Source organism: Lepisosteus oculatus, chromosome 5, assembly GCF_040954835.1.
Source record: "Lepisosteus oculatus isolate fLepOcu1 chromosome 5, fLepOcu1.hap2, whole genome shotgun sequence".
In the NCBI taxonomy this organism is placed as follows: domain Eukaryota; kingdom Metazoa; phylum Chordata; class Actinopteri; order Semionotiformes; family Lepisosteidae; genus Lepisosteus; species Lepisosteus oculatus.
In genome coordinates this window covers 26307479-26333571 of record NC_090700.1, presented here as the reverse complement: position 1 = coordinate 26333571, position 26093 = coordinate 26307479, and the positions used below count along the sequence as shown (strand labels likewise).

General features: G+C 36.3%; 1 protein-coding gene across 4 annotated transcripts in view; it reads left to right on the top strand.

Annotated features, from left to right (window-relative positions):
* Positions 1–26093, top strand: part of LOC102694532 (leucine-rich repeat-containing G-protein coupled receptor 6) — a 247502-nt gene that overhangs the window by 177954 nt on the left and 43455 nt on the right. For 3 of the 4 annotated variants that reach the window (XM_015342092.2, XM_015342093.2, XM_006628323.3), the window contains 6 exons: positions 1776–1844; positions 14045–14116; positions 14769–14840; positions 15604–15672; positions 16738–16809; positions 19213–19278. In XM_015342092.2, coding sequence (XP_015197578.2) covers positions 1776–1844; positions 14045–14116; positions 14769–14840; positions 15604–15672; positions 16738–16809; positions 19213–19278 — 420 coding nt within the window. The remainder of the gene's footprint in view (positions 1–1775; positions 1845–14044; positions 14117–14768; positions 14841–15603; positions 15673–16737; positions 16810–19212; positions 19279–26093) is intronic. The other variant, XM_015342091.2, reaches the window with a different exon arrangement.

The window sequence follows — 26093 nt, the reverse complement described above, 5'->3', positions numbered from 1 at the left end:
GCAGCCTTTTTGTATAGATGTCACTTTTCTAAAATGTATTAAAAAATAAAAACGATTACCAGCTAATCTTCCCAAATCGTATCCCATGAGGAAATACTATACACTCCTGCTATGAAAAATAAATCTAAATGGTATGAAAGCTATGCTTAAAGTTAATTAAGGGACTTAGAAGGCAAAGATAACGATTTACATTGCATTGTCAGATTGTGAATCAGTAAAGGCATTTAAACACGCATTTGAGATTTTAATCAAAATGGGGTTAGACAATTACAGGTTAAAACTATCATTTTTCTCACAAAAAATAACACTTTACATCCATGGTTTATATTAGAATTTTATTATGTTTTCACTTTGTATTTATTATTTTTAAATATTTCCAAGGTACAGCTTCTCCAATATTTAGGTTTGTTATACTAAACACTATCGATTTTGTCAGCTGAAACAAAGATTGATTAAGGATTTAACATTTATAATTTATAATTATTAATATGAATACATTCAGCATTCTTTTTTATAATTTTATTCACAGATAAGTGTAAGGAAATACAAAAACATATGACATTAAGAACACGAAGGTATAACTTTGAGAACATTGTGAATTCTGGTATATTTTGCAATGATGCCTGAAAAAAAAAGTACCACCTAAACCCACACTAACTCAACTGGAGAAAACATCCCTCAATAGATGTGATATCTAAGCATCTGGCAAGTGGATAGAAGAAATGAAGCTCTACAAATTAGCCATAAGTGCTAAACCCTAATAGAAATGAGTAATTTACCAGACAGCAAATTTGTAACCCACCTAGGCTCACCTCCAAGACAGGTTTCATCTAATTCTCTGCCTTATTTCAAGAGGAGTGGCAGTGTGCCAGAAACCTTTACAGAAATACATTTAGACTGTTTTGAAGGCTTATACATAACATGAAGGATAAGACTTATAATTATTTGGATAATGAAGCGTATTCAACAGTGTATTTTGATAGCCTATAGAGAAGTCATTCTGACAACTGTGCTCAACCTCTCAGGAGAGACCAGAGACAAAATAAAGGTCTACTTGTATGGCTTTTCTTGTTTATTGCACTTTTTATAAATTCCACTTACAGCATTTATGAACAAAGAGCTATTTTAACAATGATGACTTCAGATGAAGGATTTTGTTGTAATTGTTCCCTTTAACTTGTGGGGAAGATGGAGAGTGGAAGACATTCCTGCAGAAGATGAAAAGAGAGATATAAATCACTGATTTAGGAGTGGTGCAAAACATATCATGCCCAGTGTTGTAGCGCATTTTGAGAATGCTTCCATAAACATGGTAAATGCTTTCTATGTTTAAACACTTGTTTGGATTTGATTTAATGTATTGACTTATCTTATTCTTGCTAAGCAATTAAGCGATGAAAAATATTGTACAATATAAACTTTACTTGAAGTGATTACCAAAGTAACAAACATTCATGAATGGATTTTTAGGTCACCAAAGTCTGTCTCACCTATCCTTCACCCACCCTTTCATGCATTGTTTTTTGTATGAAAGAATCTATTTTACAGAGATAATGTGTTTGAGTTGCAAGTTACAATATGCCAAAATCTGCTGTATATAAACACAGAAAATGTACTTTAGGATGTTACAATATTGTAAAAAGGGGTATATTTTAGGTCTGTATCAGAACAAATTACAAATCTTTCTTGCACTTTTGTCTTATTAATATTTCAGTTGTCTTTTTTAATCAAAATTGCTTTAAATTATCTTATTTGTCTGTTGTTATTTATTGCAGTGATCTGAACTACAACAACCTTCAGGAGTTTCCTGTGGCCATTAGAACACTTACTAAACTCCAAGAACTGTGAGTGATCTCTTTTCTTTCCTCTCTCCTGCCTGTAGTCTATTGGTACTGAGAACACACTAGTCCAGCTTTGGTTTGCTGTCAGTTATTTTTTGTCCAAAGTCCTACAGGAAAAGCATTATTTCCCCAAGTGTCCAAATTAAAAAATACAATGTACTCTATAACTTGTTTCCATACTCTGAAAGTCAATACTTTTTCTTACCGAGTTCTGCTGTTTCTTAGTGCATTTGAAAACATAAGTGGTTTAACCCAGTATTGCTTTCCTGCCCTAATATAATATTGTACATATTGTTTCCTATCATACTGTGTTATATTGTATCACATTGTACAGTAAAATTAACTGGATTTTTTCATTTTTGTTAATGAAATACAGTATTTATTAGAATTATTAGTAATTGCATATCAATAGTAATTAGAAAACATAATTTTATTTTAGGTGTTGATTGTAAAATATATTATACTTAGTGGCATTAAAAGTATATTGTATTAAGCAAATAAAACATAAAAACAAAAACTACTCAGTAGTATTGAATAACTCAAAGAATGACTTATGGTCATATCCTGTAACCTCAAAAGTGTCAAGGTAATAGATCATTTTATTTTAGATTTGGATTATAAAACATATATCTTTGGTGGCTTTAACCAGAGAGTAACATACAGTAATTAAAAGCAAATAAACATGTACAGGACAGTAAAAAAAGCCAAACACAGTTCAGTCCTGTGCCGCTGTAGTAGCAACCAAGCACATTGCTAACACTAAGTAAATAAATTACTTAACTTAACATTTCCTATAACTCTTAATTATTTCCTGCATCTGTATTGAATATTTTAGCCTATTGTTTACATAAATGGTTTAACTTGGTGGTGTTTAAAGACTGTGAATTAGAATCTCCTGTAGCCTCCCAGAAGCAACATTCAGAATAAGAAATTAAATAAGAAAAACCTGTAGGTAAATTTGTGCCATTAATTATTAGTCTAGAAAAAAAGATTAATCTAATCCACATTAGACAGATTACTGGAAAAAATTTGAAATTAATGCTTTGTTGAGTTTTTTTATTGCTTTCAATATCAATTTGGTCAAAGCTTGACTAAGTTAGCAACAATATCTAAGGAGGGTGGGGCCATGGATAGGTCAATAATAATAAAAACGTTATTTTATATAGTGCCCTTGAAGTTGGCTGCTCAAAGTGCTTTGCAGAACACAACAACAATAAAAATACACAAGATATGCACAATGAGAATACACAGTGAGAGGAGACAGTAGATGTGGGCACTGAATACAGTAGGAGCAGAAGAGTAAAAACAGAACCAGTTAAGTAAAGACCCTTCTAAAGAAGGAGGTTTTGAGTGTAGATGTGAAGGATATCCTAAGGGGTAGAGCTCCACAACTTTGGAGCATAACAGGAGAGGGCCCTGTAACCCATAGAGTGTAGATATCAAGGCTGAATCAAATATCACCCCCAGGTTTTTCAATTTAGACTGACGTTCAAGTACAGTACCATCCACAGATAGGGTTACAGCACTGGCTTTACAAAGTTGATGCGGGTGCTAATAAGCATGACTTCAGTCTTGTCACAGTTTAGATTAGGGAAGTTTTGAGTCATTCATATTTTTATCTGTGTCAGGGGTGGTATAAATGTAGATTTGAGAATTGTCAGCATAGAGATGATAATTGAAGCAATGTGATCTTAAATCTGAGCCCTGAGGAACACCAGACTTAACAAATCCAATTTCAGACCTAAACCTTTGAACCAAGACAAACATAGTGACAGCAGTTAGTGAGGTAAGACTTCTACCATTTAAGAGCAGTGTCAGAAACCCCAAACATAGTCTCAAGGCGAGAAAGTAAGATATCATGGTTAACAGTGTTGAAAGCAGCACTGAGATCAAGAAGAATGAAGATAGAAAGAGAACCAGAATCAGAAGCTATCAGAAGATCATTAGTAACATTGACCAGGGCAGTTTCTGTGCTGTGAAGTTGTCGGAAGATGGATTGGAGGGATTTGAATAGGTTATTTGCAAAGAGGTGGTTATTTAACTGAATTGTAACAGCACATTTTAGAATTTTTGCAAGAAAAGGTAAGTTGGAGAAGGGGTCAAAATTATTTAAGGTTGTCCAGAGCCATGTTTTGCCTTTTTGGCATGGGGATAATGGCGGCTATTTTAAGGACTGTTTGTACAACACCAATGCTCAAGGATTCATTCATGAGGATAATGGGGCAGAGAAAAGTTAAAGTTTTTAGAGGAATGGAGGTTTCAAAGGTAGATAAAAGAGTGCTACTAAGAAAATGTATTTTGTCCTCTAGAGCAGGGATTTTTAACCTTTTTGTGAGTGCGACCTTTTTTGGGGTTAAAATTATTTCGCGACCCCCTCCTCCACACACACACAGATTTAAAAATCATCACATTGTATAAATTGTAAGCCCTACTCACTCATTTTTATTTATATACCACCTTTCACATAATTTTTTGCAACTCAAAGTGCTTGTTACAAAAAAGTTAGTTACAAAAAACTTTAAGCAACTTAAAATAAGCAACAATGACAAATTAAAAGAACTATGCACAAACAACATAAATAGCACTGAAATTATATAAGAAAAATTATGTAAAAGCAAGAGTCATAAAATAAGTTTTGAGCTGCCATTTAAAAATATTCACAGAGCCAGCCTCTCTAATATTTTAAGGAATACTATTCCACAGTTCGGGTGCGTAACAGCAAAAGCTTGCCTCTCCAGTAATCCTACACTAAATTTTTGAATACACTTTTAAAGTTGTGCGCTTGTTTCACTGGCCTACTTTTAAAATCATGTGCTTGTTTCACTTGCCTTGATAGATTTTACAGTTCGAATAGCTTCATCCATTACTTGTTTGAGTTCGGGGGACATTTTTTTAGCAGAGAGGGCTTGTCTATGAATCATACAATGTGTCCAGAAAGCAAACGTAGCAACGGCCTGTACTTTGGTGACTAGTCCATTGTGTTTGCCAGTCATTGCTCGTGCACCGTCTGAGCAGATTCCCACACACTTGTCCCAGTCAATTTCATACTCACGTATATATGTGTCCAGCAAAACCAAAAGTTGATCGCCAGTGGCGATCCTCATTAATTTCTCCCACTTCAACAAATCTGCTGTAAACAAGCATTTGTGCATCTCCGGAGACATCAGTGGTCTCACCAAGTTGTAAAGAAAAATAAACACTAAATTTATCTTTGCAGTCACCTGCTCTTCCATATGCCCAATGCGGTAAGACACGGTATAATTTGACACTTGTATCAATATTAGCTAATTCCTTAGCTCACGGTGAGAAAAAAGTCTGGCTTCCCAGTTTTGGCAATCAAGTTAGCTATGACGAAAGACACCTGAAGTGCCTTCTGGTTCACAGTGGTGGCTCTTTGGAGGGTAGATTGTTGGCTTCTTAGCTCCTGTAGCTTTAGTTAAAAAAAAATCAACACGTTTATACTGCAATGTTGAGTGTCTGGTCTTCAAGTGGCGTAGCAGTTTGTAGGGCTGGAGACTTTCCTAAGACAACACTTCGCCACAAACCACAGATAGCGGTTCTTAATCCTCTCCATCACTTATCTGTGTAAATCCATACTTTAGGTACTTTTCGTTGTATTTTCTCAATTCGTTAATTTTTTTTTTCTGTTCAGAGTTTTCTGCTGTGCATTTCTCCGCATTATCTTTACCTCTCATTCTTCAAGTGCCACCTATTAAAAAACACTCCATTGCTAAGCTAATCATGACTACCTAGTTCTCTTGCCGGGTGCACCGCAGAGCAGGCTGGGAGTTGTATCCAGGGGATGGTCTGTGGGCTTGCAGACTGACCACTAAGTCGCCCTGCTAATGTAAATAATTTAACTGTGCAGGTTAATTGTTTACCTCTGTTATTGTCCTTTGATGTGTAACCACCCTGAACCAGCGTACATGTCCCTATTATCGCCCTAGTGTGTCTGTTAACCTTTGGTTAATTCTGTCTCTGTTGCCTATTGCGCGACCCTGGTCATGACCCCCAGGTTAAGAACCCCAGCTCTAGAGGATCAGAGGTAGAGAAACAAAATATGGAGGATAGAAAAGAATTTGTAAGCCTAGGCCAATCTTAAACTTATACAGTGTGAAGTGGAAGTGTTAGAAACAGGTAATTTAAAAGAATAGTTAAGTGGTCAGCAAGGCCTAGTTTGAGGAAAGTGAAGTGAAAAACAAAAAAGTAATTTTGTAATGTGTTGGGCTAAGAACAAACTGTAGATCAAAGCATCCCAACAGAGCTAGAAAATACTTAGTTAAACTGAAAGACCAAAAGTCAATATGTATATTAAAGTTCCCAAGAATACAGATACTCTTAAATCTGAAGCATAAAAATGAAAGTAAATCAGCAAACACACCTAAAAAGGCTTATTAGGTTTGGGTGGTCTATATATCATGGGAATTATGGTAGAGTGTAAAACAATACACTCAAAAGAAGAGATAGGCTCTACAGTAACAGGACTTTAACTGTAAAGAAGATTATCTGCCTGAAAGATGAGGGTGTTATGTAAACTGTATATGGCTAGTATTGGTAGTTTAAAAAAATACACACCAGTATTCCATTTTCTTCCTAAACATTTTAAGCATCAAAGTTTTATTCTGTTACATACTGTGTTATTTTGGAATAGTTTTTAAGTGCTCCTTCTGACAATATTAAGTTTATATACTTCATAAAAAGTTACAATGTTTTAACATTTTCTATGAATATTTGTGCTCGTTATTTTTTCGTAAAAAAATGCATACGTTTTAGAATTTGATTAATAGGGAATATAATATGGAATCGCATATCTAAAGAAATTGATAATGATATATTTATATTCATATAGCTCAAATTATCACAGTAGTACACTTTCTTTGTAAGTGACCTAAGTGACCAATTGTATTAAAATAAATTATCTTTAGCAAATAGGGAGGTAGGAGAATGTGCGTGATTTTGGAGCATTGCCAATTTTGTAAGCACAGGAAAGTGTGATAGATAACAGAAAGATATTTAAGGACTGTTCAAGGTTAATTTGAGAAAAATATTTCAAGAATCTCTATGCTTCACTCCCATGCGCATGAAATAAAAACTTCTTTTAACTTCTGAAATGGATTCCTGAATGTCTTTTAAGGGGAAACAGGGGAAAATGTAAGCTTGTGGATTGCTAAAGCAGGGAAGCTCCACACTATTGGTGAAGAACTTTGTTTACTGTTGGCAAAAGGGCTGACAAGTACTATGTGTATATTTCATCTTCTGAATGAATTTATTCTAATAGAATGGCATTGACTAGAAAAAATGCGTTGGAGTTTGTACAGACAGTGCTAGAGCGATGGAAAACCGACATAGTGATGTTGTCATGAAAATGCCGGACGATTTAAAATCTGTGTTAGACTCTGCTGTCAAATTTGTGAATTGTATTAAGGCTTGACCAATAAATTCATGTCTGTTCAGTGTGCTTTGTAATGAAATGGGCAGCAAACGTGCAGCTTTTGCTACATACTGAAGTGAGATGGTTATCAAGAGGCAAAATGCTCATGGGGCTCTTTCAACTGCACTCTGAGGTACAGATGTTTTTGCATGACCAGCACTCTCCCTTGGCAAGCCTATTTGATGATCCAGTGTGGCTGGTAAAATCTCACATTTAATGAGCTGAAAATTGGACTTCAGGGGCTCTCTTCGACAATTTTTGACATGTCTGACAAGATCACTGCTATGAAGAAAAAGCTGCAGCTTTTTGTTAATAAAATCAACCCAAGTGATGTCTCTGCTTTCCCAACGTTGGAGAACTATCTGCACACGTAATGTGTGGCACCTGTTGCTGCTGTTCGCGATGTGATTGCAGTGCACCTCTTGTCGTTGTAAGAACAGTTCTCAGAGTATTTTCCAGTTGAGGCCACACCAGAGTGGATCAGGAACCCTTTTACTGTTGATGTTGTAGGAATACTCAAGCATCTGACCTGTGCTGAACATGAGAAGTTGCATCAGCTGTGACTTTGATGTCAGTATTGAAATGACAGTCACTGTTGGATTTCTGGATCCAAAGACAGAGTGAATACCCAGCCCTTTCATTAAAGGCTGTGTAGTTTTTGATGCCTTTTGCTACTACCTACCTTTGTGAGAAAAACGTCTCTGCTCTCACTGCAATCAAGACAAAGTACTGCAACAAAATGGATGCTGAGCAAGATCTGCATTTGAAGCTCACTGCTCTCGTCCCTGACATTGCAAGGCTTTGCTTAACTAAACAGGCTCACCCCTCTCACTGAAATGGTAAGTGCTCAGTGCTATTTTTATTGTATGTGTGTGTGTGTGTAAACATGCTTATGCTGGTCATTGGGATTTTCTGTTGTTCCTATGAGAAGATAACTTGTAGGTGGTACTTGATGCTTTGGTTTTTAATGAAAGAAGAAGAATGATTTCTGAAGATTCCAGATTTTATTAATTTATGTAGAAATGGTATATCCATTTTTTTTGCATCAAATCCCTCTACAGCATGACACACCCAAAACACACAGCCAGTACAACCAAGAAGATTATTAGAGAAAAAAGTTAAATCTTAGACTAAGTCTAAGAAATAGAATTAGACTTAATCTATCTCCAGATCTTCTATGAACCTAAATTTCATAGTAGGTTGGAAAAGCATCTCAAATTATTATACAAAGTTTAGTGAGCTGCATGGATGTATTTCCTCAAATTAATATGTATCCAAATAATGTTTCACTATGCAATTTATTTAAAAATGATTCCCACTACTTATGGTCCCTTGAAATCACTAAGTTAAAAACAAAGTACATTTTTGTTCTAATATATAAAAGTACATATATTATTATCTAAAAACAAAACCTATGTAATACTGAAAATATAATTCATATTAATATCATGATCAAAAATACAAAGCCATTTCGATCACGTTATAGGGGCTGCACTATGCTTTGTTATAGTTCAGGTATAGTTCAGCTGTGTAATTAACTTGCCAAAGATAATTGATAGGTGGCATTAGTGGTGCATTGGATGTTACTGAAAACATTAGCTTCCTAAAACAAAAATGTATAACTTTTTTAAATCTACTTAATTTGGAATATTAGTATGGAATCATGTGACTAAAGAGACATTTTGGTAACTGAAAAAATAAGTTTATATTATTTATATAACTTTATAAAATATATGTTTATTGTCATTAACAATGTTAATTTATGAATATAAATATACAGTATGTATTTAGTTGGTTATGGGTTTAGGGTAAAGGTATATTTTGCATTCATCCTAAACCTTGTCCAGACAATGTGTACAAACTGAGTGACGAGTAGTAGCATTGTTGCCTAAGAGTTAGAAGATCCTTGGTTTGCTTCCCAACCAATGTGCTGATTGTACTTTAAGGAAATCAAGTATTTCTGTAATATTTAAATCTGATAATATGTATATAATATATTTTACATCTGTATTAAATATATACTGTATATCACAATATTTTTATTTACATATGAAAAATGTTAATAATACATGAATGAACATGCATGAGCAAACAAAGTGCTGTGTCAGCATATGTAGCCTGCTTATTCCATGCTAAAAGAAAAAGAGGTTGTGGAGTCTTTTTCAGGTGTGAATGAGCAAAAGTGTGAATGGCGGGTCATTGACAATGGGGGAAGTAAAGCATAGTTCTACTGGCTAGACCAGACTAACAATTTCCAATTGTTTAATGCCACAACATTTTGACAAGAACTGACTTTAAAAAGATAATAAACAACAAACACTTAAAATTAGTTATATTACAAAATCAAATTAAATGTGTTTGCATCTCCCTTGAATGCTGGAAAGCACATAAAAACATACACTAGCACATAAAACATCCCTTAAACATGCACCACTGCCTTATAACCAAGAAGTTAATAAAATTCTCAGCAGACCACAACCTCCTCTTCTCTTGCATCTAGCTGGATCGTTTAAACTTACAGATATCATTGATGAATTGCAGATTACAGAACAACGTAATTTAACAATTTGCCAGTCGGTCACCACTCCAGTCCCAGACAGATCTAAAAAGGGAAAACACCCACATCCCAAACAGGACTGCCAATTCCAATTAACAGACACAGTGGGACACAGAACCCGCACCCTAAATAACAAACAATGTTTGTTAAAACTAAGTAAGCAGTTCGCAATATAAACTCCACTACAATTCTTCAGTTTACAAAATAAATTCCCCCAAAGCTAAGAAGGTGCATCAGCTATAATGTTCTCTGTGCCCTTCTTGTGTCTAATTTCCAGGAAGTAACCCTGTAACATAAGTGACCAGCACATCAGTCATTGACTATGTTTATACATAGGATGAAAAAAAAAGTCAAAGAATTGTGATAATTAAAAACAACCAGTGTCAGAATATTTGAGCCTGAATAAACCTCAAAATGCTTTTTCTTCTCATTCAAATAAGTTACAATATGGCCGGGCACTGAGTAATCTTGCATTGTGGAGCAGCCCTAATTTTATTTTTAATATTAACTTAATACTTAACATACTGTGTTTTATATACTGTATAAACACACAAAATTAAAAAAATAGTGTGTAGCGACGATGCTTAAGGCAGAATTAAGCGTTGCTGTGTTTTCCTAAATGAGGCCCCATCTCTCTACCTCATCTCTGTGGTGTAGCCATAGAGAAGCTATTCTTGCATTTCTGATTTAAAGGGTTTTCTCTCCGATGGCCATTCTCGGCGTATATCTGTCTGTGAGATTCTTGGAAACATCTGGATAGCAGTCCTAGATGTCAGAGGACATTGTTACGCTTCTCTCACCTTGATCAACCAATCAGAACCTGCAGGGCGTGGTAACCCCACGTGGGTCTCAAATACCCGCCAAACTCTCAACCAATCATCACCTGTCTTTGCAGCCCACTGCAGGGCTCAGAACTTTGCTTCACCGGCCATTTTCAAACCCTTAGAGACAATCACCTGAAGGCCAGTGTTGTCTGTATAGGGACTAGAACCTTGTTTTAGCAAAGTGTCGGCTCGGGGAATGCCGGTACTTAAATCGCTAGACAACGCCAACATGGACGGTTCGTTTGATCACCAAAGTATAAGTTTGGACTCTTGTAGACAATCTGAATAAGATTTTATTCAGCAGCAGCACTACACCGGAAACAAACCAAGTTTCTTCCCCCTAAAGAGTGACTTGCTCAGACCCGCGGTCACCTACTACTAGTAGGTACTTGAGAGAGACACTGTTGGGTGTGTCACCACAACAGAAATATCTCCCCATTTTCACTAGTTTTACCTTGCACATACACGTAAAACACTCCTTCATAGTATGAACATGAAAGACAAAACTGTTAGTGCATTTTAGGTGTATGTGAGAGGTAAAACTAATGAATGTGAGAGCATTTTATGTGTGTAAGCGAGAGGAAAAATGGAGAGTGTGAGAGCATTTTACGTGTGTGAGAGGTGAATTATGGCCCAATGTACAGTAGGTGATCCATATAAACGGCCCAATGTGATTGGTTGAGAAAATTTATCAACAAGCTTTCTCATTTTCTGCTGTGCTCTGAGATAAGAAATCAACCTCACCGCAACAAGCACTCAGCTAAGCTATAGCTTTAATCATCTTAGTCACACCAGAAGCAATGGCTTCATTGTCATCGGGTACGATGCCTGCGATAAGCGTTCTTCCGTCAATGCAGCCTGCAACTACAGAAGCCGAGATAAGTACTTTATTTCAACGTAATTTCTTGGGTTTCGTATCGTACAGACTGTCTCCAAGCTGATACTCGTGATAATGTTCCCGTCCCAGCTTTGGCACCACCACCATTACATCAAAATAAAGTACTTATTTTGGCTTCGTTAGTTGCATGTTCAGACCCCGGTGCCACTGGGGGGGGCAAAAGGGGGTGTCGCCCCCTCAACTGAACTGTCAAGCCCCCTCAGTTTTGGACAAATGGATATTTGAACACTTTCGCTTACTTAACCTGCACCCTAAAAAATAGTTGTACTTTGTCAATGGTCAGATAACTACACTAACCCCGAATTCACAGTTACTAGAGTGGACTCTTTGCTGTGCGGGAGGACTATCCTTCCAGGAACGGCACATATTCCATAGTGTCTACGATATTGGATGTCAACATTATTATGATCTTGTTTGCTCAGGTGGACCGATTCCTTGCAGTAGTTTATCCTTATACTTACAATCGTTATAGACGTTTATGCTTCCTCTCACATGAAATGCACTCACATTCACTAGTTTTACCTCTCACATACATGTAAAACAATCCTTCACAATATGAACGTGAGAGACAAAACTAGTGAATGTGAGAGCATTTTATGTGTGTATGAGAGATAAACTGGAGAGTGAGAGAGCATTTTATATGAATGTGAGAGAAAAAATGGATAGTGTGAGAATATTTTGTGTGTAAGTGAGAGGAATTGTGTGTGTATGAGAGGCAAAGTTTGAATAAAATATGCCTAAATGGCACTTCATAGAATGGTGTTCTGAAGTATATTCTTTGTTTTGTATCTGTTTGTGTTTTGTATCTCTTATATCTTGCTATAAGGTATGTGCCTATTATATACCTTGCATTTTAATAACCCTCACAGTAAAATCTGCCATCTGTATCCAGGCACACTGCTATATGTTTTATATGTACAATTTATGTATTAATAAATGTATCTCATGTATTGAATCCATGTGTGTTCGTTGCTGATCGATTGATTTTCTAATAGCCATTGACCTGATTTCAGACTCTTCCTTACTAACAGCTTTCAATGAAGTGCAGTTGGCAGAGTTTTGTGCAGCACCAAAAACAAATATCCAGTATTAGTATCCAGTTCTTCTCCTGTTTGTGACCACCTATCTGTGTGAAACTGGATTTTCTTCGTACATGTCCACAAAAATGATGTATCGCAACAGATTGGATGCAGAGTTGAACATGAGGCTGCAACATGCATCCATAACTCCAAATATTAAAAAAATGTATAAGTAAGAGGAAAACTCACTCATCACACTGAGATTGTTCTGTTTCTGTTGGTTTGAAGTAAATTTAGAATAAAAATTTTTAGTTCTCTTTTTAAAATACCTCATGTATTGTTGTCTCACTGTTTTACTTACTCATTTTGCTACCAACATTTCCTATTTGCGACCGTTTAGACCACATAAAGTGTTGCCTGGTTCTATAAATCCCTTCTGGTTTTCTTCTAACTTGGTTTAACCGGTGGTTAGAACTTTGATTCTTTTATTCTTAACAAGTATTTCAGTGATAAAGCATTATTGAACTGTAAGGGTGCTAATCGTAGATATCATGCGATTGATCCATCCATTTTTATTTCCGCCTTTCCTGGTGAGTGTCACTGTGAAGCTGGAATATACTCGGTAGGCAGGGTATCCCCTGGACAGGGTGCCACTCCATCGCAGGGCAAGTGCAAGTTCATCATACACATGGGGACAATTTGGAGGCCACACTAAGGGCTGAGGGGGGAAATTTGGCTCAGACACTGGGATACCTCCCTACTCTTCTCAAGAAATGCCTGGGGACCTTTAATGACCACTGAGACTCAGGACCTTGGTTTAACGTCTCATCCCAAAGACAGCAGTGGGCAGAGGGTAGTGGGGTGAAGACCTCATGCCCAGGGTGGTGACTGTTCTCTGTGATGGTCAGAATTCTACCACGGAAGCAGTCCTCATAGAGATGTTTAATCTCTGTGAGACCACAGCCAATGATCTTCTGGGCCACATTCATCATTCTCTGCAGTGCCTTTCTCTCTCGAGAAGAGGTCTTGCCATACCACACAGTGATCCCGTGACAGAGAAAGGTGTATTAAATCTAAATTATTTGAAGCAGTATTATTGCACAGGGATGACAAAAAACTGTGTGGCTTGTTTTGTGCACCTAAATCAATTCAGATTTGCCACAGAAAAACAATCATGATTTTGAAATTGTAGCGGCAATGCTGAATTGTTTCGCAAGGTCAATTTTCTAATAGCCATCTAGGGATCATTTTGTGATTTACTGCTACAATTAATAATTGTCCCAGTAAATGCACAAAAGCCCTACACCATCTTTCATGTTATCAATCTATTTACATCTAATTTGTATATAACAAATACTGATTACTAAATCAATATGTCACAACTGTAAGCTTTATAGAATCATAATGTGAAAACTATGCAAGGGTCTGAATACTTTTTCAAGGCACTGTACATAGTCTTCTTGTTTTTTTACAGGGGGTTTCATAACAACAATATTAAAGCTATTCCCGAGAGAGCATTTGTGGGGAACCCACTTCTACAGACCATGTGAGTGTCTCTGTGGATGAGTAAATTCATATTAGAACAACATCTGTACCTGCAAATTATGCAAACTCACTAACTGTACTGATTTTATTAGCCCTCTAACTATTTGTTTTGTCTTGCCCATTCTTTTCGTAAGATTTGCGAAATGATTGTTTTTATTAATTTATTATTGATTTAACACTTCATCTTGCTTCACCAAGGTGAGTAAAGGAGATGTTTGGAGTTTTAAGAGGAGCTAAGAATAGTGAATAGAGTGTAAAGAATAGTGAAGAGAAAGCTATTAAACACATATATCAAACCTGGTCAACAGAACACCAGTTGAAAAAACATGAGCATGAGATAGTGTATATATTAAATACCTTAACAAAAATATTTCTGTGTTTCTGTGTTAGGGCATTAGCTCATTAGTATGTTTTTGAGTTTAGATTTTTAATCTTTTTCAGATTCTTTCCATAGCAATCAAGAAGATACTTACTGTAGTTTTGGAAATGTACCACACTCAATATGTCACATCTATTCATATTCTTTTAAAATTATTCTGCACTGTAAAATTCTAATTTTAAATTACTGTTCTAGGGATATGTTAAAATAATCATTAGAAGTAAAACAGACTTTGTTTATACCTCCACACTGAGATCACATTATTTTTTTTCAGCCATTTTTATGAGAATCCAATACAGTTTGTTGGGAGATCTGCATTCCAATACCTGCCTAAGCTACACACTCTGTAAGTAATTAAGGAAACTCGGTGGAAAAAAGTTAACATGTCAATGCTATAACAAAAGGATTTGTTTTCCATTGTTTCTAACCTTTCCTTGTATGGGACAATATAATCAACCTTTTATGTTCTTAATCTGTTCTGTCAAAATCTATTATTTCCCTTTGGTTCTGAATGCTTAAAAATGTAGCTTTGATACCACTGGGGTGTACAATCAAAACAAAAGGTACAATTGACATATAAACTGTATTGACTTACAGCATGAACAGCAAATGTAAACAAAATGTTTGTGGTAGCTATTTCGGTAACAACCTGAAAAGTTTTGTTGTAGAAATTGTTTCACTTTCCTTATTGACTAATGTTTATTTTATTTATCTGTAGTTACTTTAAGAACTTTACATTTCTGCCACTGTTAAATTTTTTAGGCATTATGTAAAGAAATGATTTGTTCACATAAGTGGTATTAGTTTGATACATTTTGTGTTGTTCAACTCTTCAAGAATAATTAAGGTTCTGTTGAAAATAAATTGTTGTAAAAATAAATATAGATGCCAAATGTTTTGCTGTACAATGTAGTTCTGTTGATTTTAGAAAGGGCTGAGAAAAGATTAATTCTTGGTAATGCAAAATGAGCTGCTGCTAGTTATTTTGTCTCTGTGGTTTTGTGTAAGGAACAATAGCTGTATGACACTTGTCTGTTTACTAGTTAGCCTTTTTCATATTAACACAATAGACATAAGAGTTACTAAAGAGTATTCGTTGCCCATTTTAGATCCTTGAATGGAGCCACAGAAATAAAAGAATTCCCTGACCTAAAAGGAACCACTAGTCTGGAAATTTTGTAAGTTTGTCTTTTAAATATTATTTTAATTAAACTTTTTTCCAAACATACAATTAATAAAATAATAAAGATTTTCTTGAGATTGGCTAGATGTATGCAAATCTCAAAGAAACAAATGACTCTTTGAAGCTCTGATTTTTACAAAGCAATGAATTCTGATCATTTTAATTAATTTTGCAAATAACATACAATGACATAATCTATGACATAATCATAATCAAATCCCCCAAAACAGAAAAATACAAGAAAATATGCTTTTTTGTACAAAAAATGGTGTCTTTACCCATGGTCTATCCCCAAAACAGTGTTGTCTGGGATAGGACTACAGTATTTATATTATGAGATTCAAAGTTAACACCTGACATTTACCAGTCCTCTGAAATTTAAAGTATGTTTATTTGATAAAATATACATTACAAGAATATGTTTCAAGTTTTCCATATTTTATGTAACTCAGATGTATTTGATTAAATTTATTTTTACATTTCTATATTAGGCAAGTTCTGTTATTCTGAAAAAGAAAAGATTAACATTTTTAAAGGATGGAGATAGAAATCATTTGCTGTTTGTCCTTATACAAAATACTCAATCACATTGACATAATTACAAAAGCTGCATTCTTGATAATATTATTTTAACAAGATCATAAATTAATAACTAGTTTAAAAGGATTAACCAGTTACTCAGTAGGAATCTACAGTAGTTAAGTCTCCAGTGCTTTTTTTACTTTTGTTTAGTCATTGTAATCTTCCTTCAGCTGACTGCTATTTGTGTGGACTGTTAAATAAATATAGTGTTAGCTGCTGTGTGCAAACAAAGGTGGTGAGCAGAACACAGAACTGGTAAACAGTTCTTTTCATTCAACAAGTATAATTATCTGTTGGCAGAAATGATGTTCCAAGCAGGAAACACTTGCTCACCCAACTGTTCCAGGACTCTTCAGTTTAACTCCATTTATTATATGTCCCTGATTGTTAGTGTCATCTCAGTGAAAATTCTTGCTTCTCTGGTCCTGGACAATGAGCAGTGGCTCATCCTGACTGTTCTCTGGCCCATCTCTTTTAGGACCCTAACAAGGGCTGGACTTACCTCTCTTCCCCAGAGCCTGTGCCAGCAGCTGCCAAGCCTGCAAGTGCTGTGAGTCTGTTCAGGTTAATTTATTGTAAGCCTGTCCTGTTGTCAGAAAAGAACAAAAGGGCTCTATAATTTTTCATACAATGTTACAAATTGGACAGTTTCAAGGCATTCTGCTCTTATTCTTGTAGTTCCAAATCCAACTTTAAGACACATATTTAAGTATAAATTTAGTTTATAGAATACATTTTTTCACACCAACCTATGATTTTGCTAAATGTACACCTTTGATATTCTCAAAGATCAATGTGTTACAAATCCAAGAATACTTTGTATAGCACTGATGCATAAGTCCCAGCACAATCACTGGATTAAAAAAAGTATTTTTACAAGCGTGGTTAAAAATAAGACGCCAACACAAGTTACAAAGACCCTGCACCACAGTGCTCTTATTTTAAAATAAAAAAAACAAAACTCCTCATCAAACTATAGAAGTTTTCAGCTTCCTAGCTGCTTCAAAAGTTGGCTTGTCTTTCCTTATTCATTTCTGCAGCTCTTTTCCCTTCTCATCAGTTCCTGGATGCTGGTTTGTCTGTCTGTGTTGGCTCCCTCACAGAGTTCCAGTGTGTTCTTTCCTTCTCACTCAACCTTCACATACAGTACCTACTAAAGAGAACTCCAATTAAATATAGAGAAGAACACAGATGAAACAGAGTGAATTACTAGATGACAGTCTGTGAAATTAAAAAAAATGGTTCTTCAACCCATTTGGATCTTTGTCCAAGGAGGGTAATCAAGACGTCTCAGTATCCCAGCATCTCAGTTCATGCTTACACATCTCTTGCACTTCACACTGTTCTCATGTATATATGGCAACTGGATCAACCCCAGCTCTGGCCTGAAGCCTGTTCATTTACACAGGTTTTCAACCATCTCACAAGTAAAATAACACACAATACAAGACTCATGCACACTCCACTCTCTGTATCTCTAACATCCTACTGATGGGGCTAGGTTCCTGAGTAATCTTGAAGTAATCGGTCTTCACATTTTCCTTCAGATTGGCAGTGCACACATCCATTTCCAGTAAGGCCTGGAAACAGACATTGCAATCTTCACTGAGTTATCTTACCCTTTCTTGTCTGAAGCCTCCTCCCTTCACCTTTGTAGTATGAATGCAGTCTGTCCACAGTGCTACTAGTGCATGCAGCTCTGCTAAATCTTTGTTACAGTAGAGGTCAGCATTACAGCTGGATTCAAGGTGCTCAGCCAGCTGACAGCTTTTACAGATAACATTTTCTTTGACATTTTTATTGAGAAAGTCAATCGTCCCACAAACAAAACCCTGAAGTGGCCTCATATTGTGTATTTCTACTTTCTTTGCAACAATTTAAATATAGAGGTCATGAGAAAAACAGAAATGAACATGAATTGGATAAATACTAATTAAACCTATACGTAAAGGAAGAGAAATCATGAAATAGACAAAAATAAAAAAGCATACATTTTCAAGACAAAAAGAGAATTTCTTATAAGTTATAATGTTTATTTATAACCATACATGATGTAAAAGAAAGCATTAAGAACCTTGAGTTTACACAACACCTATTAAGTCACTGAAAATCTAATTGTCTAATTTCTAATTGTCTGCTTGTTGATCATGAAAATGATGTTCCGGAAGGGGAAACAATTTCGATCCTTACCTTACCAATTTTTAATTAAAATGTTTATCTTACCTTTAAACTTGTCATACTGTAGCTCTCAACTGGTTACTCACTAAAGCAAGGTTTAATCTGGTCAGTACCTGGATGGGAGACCTCCTGGGAAGCTATGGTTGCTGCTGAGACCAGCGGGGGGTGCCCACCCTGTGATCTGTGTGGGTCCAACTGCCTTGGTATAGTGGCAGGGACACTATACTGTAGTGGGTGCCGTCTTTCAGATGAGATGTAAAACTGAGGTCCTGACTCTCAGTGGTCATTAAAGATCCCCAGGCATTTCTTGATGAGAGTAGGGAGTTCGGGCCCCTTTGACCTTATCATTCCCCCCTTGGTCCTTACCGTGGCCTCCAAATTGTCCCCATGTATAATTAGCTTGAACTCGCCCTGCGATGGACTGGCACCCCATCCAGGGTGTACCCCGCCTTGTGCTCGTTGCTTGCCGGGTACGCTTCCCTAGACACTGTATGCTATAAAGCAGTTTGGTAAATGACATGACATGACTTGTCACATTCTGAACTACTGTATATTTTGTTATTTCAGAAAAAGCATGTCCAATGACAGAGATTGTAAGCATCTCAACATATGGGTTTTTGTCTTTAAGAATTGTATTACTGAATGAAAAACATGGACACTGAGTTGTTGTTCCTAATATTATGTATTCACAAAATTCAGTATTTCTTCCATTTCTTAGTTTTAGAAAGAAGTCTGATAAACTGTACATACAGTATTTTGCCATTGTGTTTTACAGGGAACTGTCTAATAATCAGATACAGGAGCTGCCCAGTTTTTACCGCTGTCACCGCCTTGAGGAAATGTAAGTGTGCATCTTTTTTGTAGAATAAAAAATATTGTAGGGTGGCGCGTTCAGCGAGGATGAACGACAGGCACTCAAGCTCTTTTAGTTGACAGCACAAGTGCTTTTATTGTGAGATACACATATATCAGCACAGCAGCAGAAAGAAGGGAGAAAACGCAATAGAAACAGCAAAAGCCATTTAGCAAAGAGGGGATGAGAAGAGTGACAAACTAGTATACAGTTCTTTAAAACATTAATAAAATAATAATAATAATAAAAACAATAATAAAAAACATTGCCACACCCGGACCGTTAAACCAACGCATTAGCACGTCAAAGCCCATTGAGGAGCCGGGCGCAATAACTGTTTTTTCCCTTGATTTACTGATCTGCATTAATTACAGAAATCGAGTTCCTGCTCTTTGCAGACGACGTGGTCCTGCTGTCGCCCACAAAACAGAGGCTGCGGCAGAACCTGGCGCTGCTGGAGCAGCACTGTCAGATCTGAGCGCTGACAGTCAATCTGGCCAAGACCAGAGTTATGGTTTTCCAGAAAAAAAGCCAGACCTCCAATAGTCTTTCTGAAATCGTCGGATTATGAACGAATAAAAGCATCTTATAAAAAACACGTCTGCATTTGTTTGGGAGCTATATTATGTATTTTTCATATGTAAGATATAATGTTCCCGCTTACACATCGCACGACTTTAAAAGCTAGAAAAACAGGTTTTGATTCCCATTATCTGGTGAGCCTTGTTTTGTCAAAGGACAGCACAAAAAAAACAGACATTTTTTTGTAGAATAAAAAATATTGTAGGGTGGCGCGTTCAGCGAGGATGAACGACAGGCACTCAAGCTCTTTTAGTTGACAGCACAAGTGCTTTTATTGTGAGATACACATATATCAGCACAGCAGCAGAAAGAAGGGAGAAAACGCAATAGAAACAGGGTACAACACACTAGGGTCATTTTGGGCACACATACGTACAGATGCAGCCATGCAAAATGCGCAGGCGATACCGCATTATTTTCCGGTGCGCTGTACGCAGTCTACCGCGAGTTACCGGGAAATACCGCTAGTTACCGTAAATTCTCCTATAATACCGCAAGCAAAATAATAGTATCCGGAATTTCCGCAAAGGTGGAGCTAATAAAGCTCAACCTCTCATGTTTGAGCTGTCGCCATCAAAGTCTTTAACGAAGATATTACTAATAGTATTAATAATGAATGACCTCGGACAAGCTGTAACAAAGTATTGCCCTGGTCCACATTCTTTTTTTCATTGACCGTCTTTGTAAAAGTAACACCACAGCATTTCGCAATCACGCATTTGTTTCCAATCATGCAAAGTACAGTAATTTTTGAGAATCGATTCACCATGCCTTTCACATGCTCATAAAAGAGATTGATTTAGGAACATAAACATATTACCGTATGCAAACTGTACTGTATACAGTATGTATATGTATATTTAATGTCTTAACTGTGCCCGTTTAAGTATTGAATATTCATATCTAATTTTACCACTGAAGGGAAATCTTAATGCCTGAGCATAAAAAGAATAGGAGCATACTGCAACGCGTGTGAAGGTCAAAAACGATATTAATTTTGGAACTTAAACATACAGTATATGGCTGGTCTTGGTACTTTAAAGAAAACATACACACCAGTATTCTATTTCTCCCTAAAGATTTTAAGCATCGAAGTCTTTAACTAACGTGATACCGGAGTCAACAAGCATACTTTTAGAATTTGATTAAAAGGGAATATAATATGGAATCGCGTATCTAAAGAAATTAATAACAATATAATTATATTCATGTTGCAAAAAAACTGCAGCGGACATAAAAACTCCCTTGCTTTTAACAGAGCGTTCCATAATTTCTAACTACGGAAATTATTTAAACTGCGACACTTATCATTCAACCAGAGCTCGAAATATCACAAGGATCCTCTAGAGCACAGCAAAGACTGTATTAAAAGAATCGCGTATCTAAAGAAATTAATAAGATATAATTATATTCGTGTACTGCGACAGGGCTGTGTAGGGCTGTTTCACCTCTCTCTTCATGTGACTCTATTCAAAAGCCATTTAGCAAAGAGGGGATGAGAAGAGTGACAAACTAGTATACAGTTCTTTAAAACATTAATAAAATAATAATAATAAAAACAATAATAAAAAACATTGCCACACCCAGACCGTTAAACCAACGCATTAGCACGTCAAAGCCCATTGAGGAGCCAGGCGCAATAACTGTTTTGTCCCTTGATTTACTGATCTGCATTAATTACAGAAATCGAGTTCCTGCTCTTTGCAGACGACGTGGTCCTGCTGTCGCCCACAAAACAGAGGCTGCGGCAGAACCTGGCGCTGCTGGAGCAGCACTGTCAGACCTGAGCGCTGACAGTCAATCTGGACAAGACCAGAGTTATGGTTTTCCAGAAAAAAAGCCAGACCTCCAATAGTCTTCCTGAAATCGTCGGATTATGAACGAATAAAAGCATCTTATTAAAAACACGTTTGCGTTTGTTTGGGAGCTATATTATGTATTTTTCATATGTAAGATATAATGTTCCCGCTTACACATCGCACGACTTTAAAAGCTAGAAAAACAGGTTTCGATTCCCATTATCTGGTGAGCCTTGTTTTGTCAAAGGACAGCACAAAAAAAAACAGACATTGTGTGGTACAGAACGGAGCTCAGTCAATTCAAACAAGTTCAGTTTAAAAAAAACTGCAACGGACATAAAAACTCAGTTGCTTTTAACAGAGCGTTTCATAATTGCCAACTACGAAATTTATTTAAACTGTGACACTTATCATTCAACCAGAGCTCGAAATATCACAAGGATCCTCTAGAGCACAGCAAAGACTGTATTAAAAGTATACTAGTGACAAACTTTTTATCTGAACCGGGGAAAATCTGATCATGTTTCTCTATAACAATAATAAAAACATTATTTTACATATCACCTTTATGTGATATCACCTTAAGGACAGCACATACAAGGGTTAATTGCACAATGGACCACGCAAAGAAATTTAATATAGTCTTCTTTAGATGTGAGGGCAGGAGTGGATCGCAGCAGGCATAATCAGCAAATTAGGAAAACAAAGAACAGGACAGGTGAGACGTTTATCCAGAGAGCGAGTGATCAGAAAAAAGAATAGCTGTTACGCCCAGGTTTTAGCTCTCTCTCTGCTGAATGAATAAAAGCATTTTATTAAAAACGCGTTTGCGTTTGTCTGGATATTTACTTTGTAATCTGTGGTTTACATCTACTGTATTGCTTTGAGATGCCACTTTAAGGTGATATGTAAAATAAAGTTTTTTATTATTGTTATAGAGAAACATGATCAGATTTTTCCTGGTTCAGAAAAAAGACGATTAAAATCTGTAATCTTTCCACTTGTATGTCATCGGAAAATACAAGAAGTTTCTGCTTTGTGTAAGGATGGTATCAAAAAGTAATCTAAGTGGTGAGAAAGCTGTGCTCCTCAAAGTGCTGTACAGGATAAAAACAACAGCAATAGTGTTAAGCTGGGCAAATGATTTTTTTTATAGAAATACAAAATGAGATATAATGATGTGTTCCGGCTAAGACATTAACGAGTACAACCCCCCTCTCTGCGGGAGTGCTGGCTGTGACGAATTAAACCGGTTTCACAGGTATTTTCAAGTAAGTAGTACAGTACTTACTATTTAAGAAAGCTAGGCTCCTCAATGAAATCGCTTTAACATGCTAATGCGTTGGTGTAACAGTCCAGGTGTGGCAAGCTTCTAATGTCAACTCGACTCGATTGGAAGACAATTAACATATTCTAGCCCTAAATGAATTAATAGCAAACATGGTTTACATAAAAGACATTTTTCCAAGAAAGTTTATAATAATACGATCTATAGTTGAAATCTGAGCCTAAATATAAAGAAAAAGCATTTTCAGAGAGCAATCACGCTGTGTTTATGTAGAAAAAGCAATTAGGTTTATGAGCAATCTAATTACTTATTCATTTAAAACGCTATATAAAATAAAGTTTATTTAAAGTTGAATGATAAGTGTTGCAATTTAAATAAATTTCATAGTTGGCAATTATGAAACGCTCTGTTAAAAGCAAGGGAGTTTTTATGTCCGTTGCAGTTTTTTTGAAACTGAACTTGTTTGAATTGACTGAGCTCCGTTCTGTACCACACAATGTCTGTTTTTTTTTTGTGCTGTCCTTTGACAAAACAAGGCTCACCAGATAATGGGAATCAAAACCTGTTTTTCTAGCTTTTAAAGTCGTGCGATGTGTAAGCGGGAACACATCATTATATCTTACATATGAAAAATACATAATATAGCTCCCAAACAAACGCAAACGTGTTTTTTATAAGATGCTTTTATTCGTTCATAATCCGACGATTTCAGGAAGACTATTGGAGGTCTGGCTTTTTTTCTGGAAAACCATAACTGGTCTTGTCCAGATTGACTGTCAGCGCTCAGGTCTGACAGTGCTGCTCCAGCAGCGCCAGGTTCTGCCGCAGCCTCTGTTTTGTGGGCGACAGCAGGACCACGTCGTCTGCAAAGAGCAGGAACTCGATTTCTGTAATTAATGCAGATCAGTAAATCAAGGGACAAAACAGTTATTGCGCCTGGCTCCTCAATGGGCTTTGACGTGCTAATGCGTTGGTTTAACGGTCTGGGTGTGGCAATGTTTTTTATTATTGTTTTTATTATTATTATTTTATTAATGTTTTAAAGAACTGTATACTAGTTTGTCACTCTTCTCATCCCCTCTTTGCTAAATGGCTTTTGAATAGAGTCACATGAAGAGAGAGGTGAAACAGCCCTACACAGCCCTGTCGCAGTACACGAATATAATTATATCTTATTAATTTCTTTAGATACGCGATTCTTTTAATACAGTCTTTGCTGTGCTCTAGAGGATCCTTGTGATATTTCGAGCTCTGGTTGAATGATAAGTATCGCAGTTTAAATAATTTTCGTAGTTAGAAATTATGGAACGCTCTGTTAAAAGCAAGGGAGTTTTTATGTCCGTTGCAGTTTTTTTGCAACATGAATATAATTATATCTTTATTAATTTCTTTAGATACGCGATTCCATATTATATTCCCTTTTAATCAAATTCTAAAAGTATGCTTGTTGACTCCGGTATCACGTTAGTTAAAGACTTCGATGCTTAAAATCTTTAGGGAGAAATAGAATACTGGTGTGTATGTTTTCTTTAAAGTACCAAGACCAGCCATATACTGTATGTTTAAGTTCCAAAATTAATATCGTTTATGGCCTTCACACGCGTTGCAGTATGCTCCTATTCTTTTTATGCTCAGGCACTAAGATTTCCCTTCAGTGGTAAAATTCCATATAAATATTCAATACTACAACGGGCACAGTAAAGACATTTAAATCTTTCTACGACCGACCAACGCACCACGAGTGCCCCAGTTGGTCAACCAATCACGTACCGCGGTACCGCGTGACATCGTGCGTCACAATGCGCGACGCCGTAGCCAATTACCTCTGGTACGTGTGTGTACCGCGCACTTTGAATGGCTGCATCTGTAGGTATCGGGTGGTAAGTGGGCTCAGGTATAAAAGGGGGTGCCAAACTGGGGAAATTATTTATGTAACTATTACAATTGTGTACACCCATTCCACAATTGGTGAGCAGCCTTGGCCAGAGGTTCCCCTTAGTCTGCGCCCTGGCCCCTACTACTTTCATCCTGCCCTTCACCGCACACACTAGCTGAGCACTCTTCTACCGCAATGCCAGGAAAGGGTGCCACAATATTATTAAAAAAGTACGATTTTTTTAATTTTTTTGTACCGTTATGTTGAAGCAAATATAACAGCCAGCAGAAGTTAACATTTGAATATCATCTGTATTTAAATATTATGCAAACTGAAAAGGAAAATATACACTGCAGTCCATGGTATTCCACTCAGCTTCTAAATTATACCTTATCTTCAAATGCTGGACCCAGATTTGCCTTTGTCATAACACAGAAGTTCTCTGAGGAAACAGCCTTTAAGAAAAGCTGCAAGAGCTCATTTTCACTTGTTGCTTGTTACAGTTCTAAATATGTTGTATGCCTGTTTTTAGATTGTTCACTAGTTTTACAGGTTACTCTGAAAATACAATGAACACAGTGCAAAATGCAAGATTCAAAATCCATCCAAAATATTGTTTTTAAAATACCATGCAGGGTTTATCTTGCCTTTAAATATTCAGTGGACTTTAGCATAACATACTGGAAGAACGTGCATGCATGTATGGATTTCAGAGGTTGGAGTAAATGCATCGCCCCAAGGGTAATATCGAGTGAGGCACCATTAGAATAAATCTGCGGAGGTATTAAAAAATTAAGTTCTGAAGATCTTGTTTGATCCTTCATGATGCTTTTAAACTTGTATGAATCCCACGAAATTAGTATTCTATTTTTGATGATAAAAGACACCTAATTTGGAAATTCATGACTTACTTCCCACTACACTTAACACTGAATTGGTATAGTCACATTACAGTGTTAACCAATTAATTGTACTTTTAATTGCAAGAATGGTCTGCTAATAAAACCGTCAAATACATAGTTTGGATGTATTTTAGCTCTGTAAACGTCTTTCACTTAAAAATACTACAGGGCAATTAGAGGCAATATGAATAGTTATCTGTAAAATGCACACTCGCATCTATCTTAATGTTATTCATAAATTCCAAAACTTAGAATTTGTTTACAGGAGAAATTTTAGAACCTCTTCGTGCTTAACTCTGCTACAAGCAAACAACTGTACTGCCGCTTGCGTTCCAGAAACACTTGTATTCGGGAAG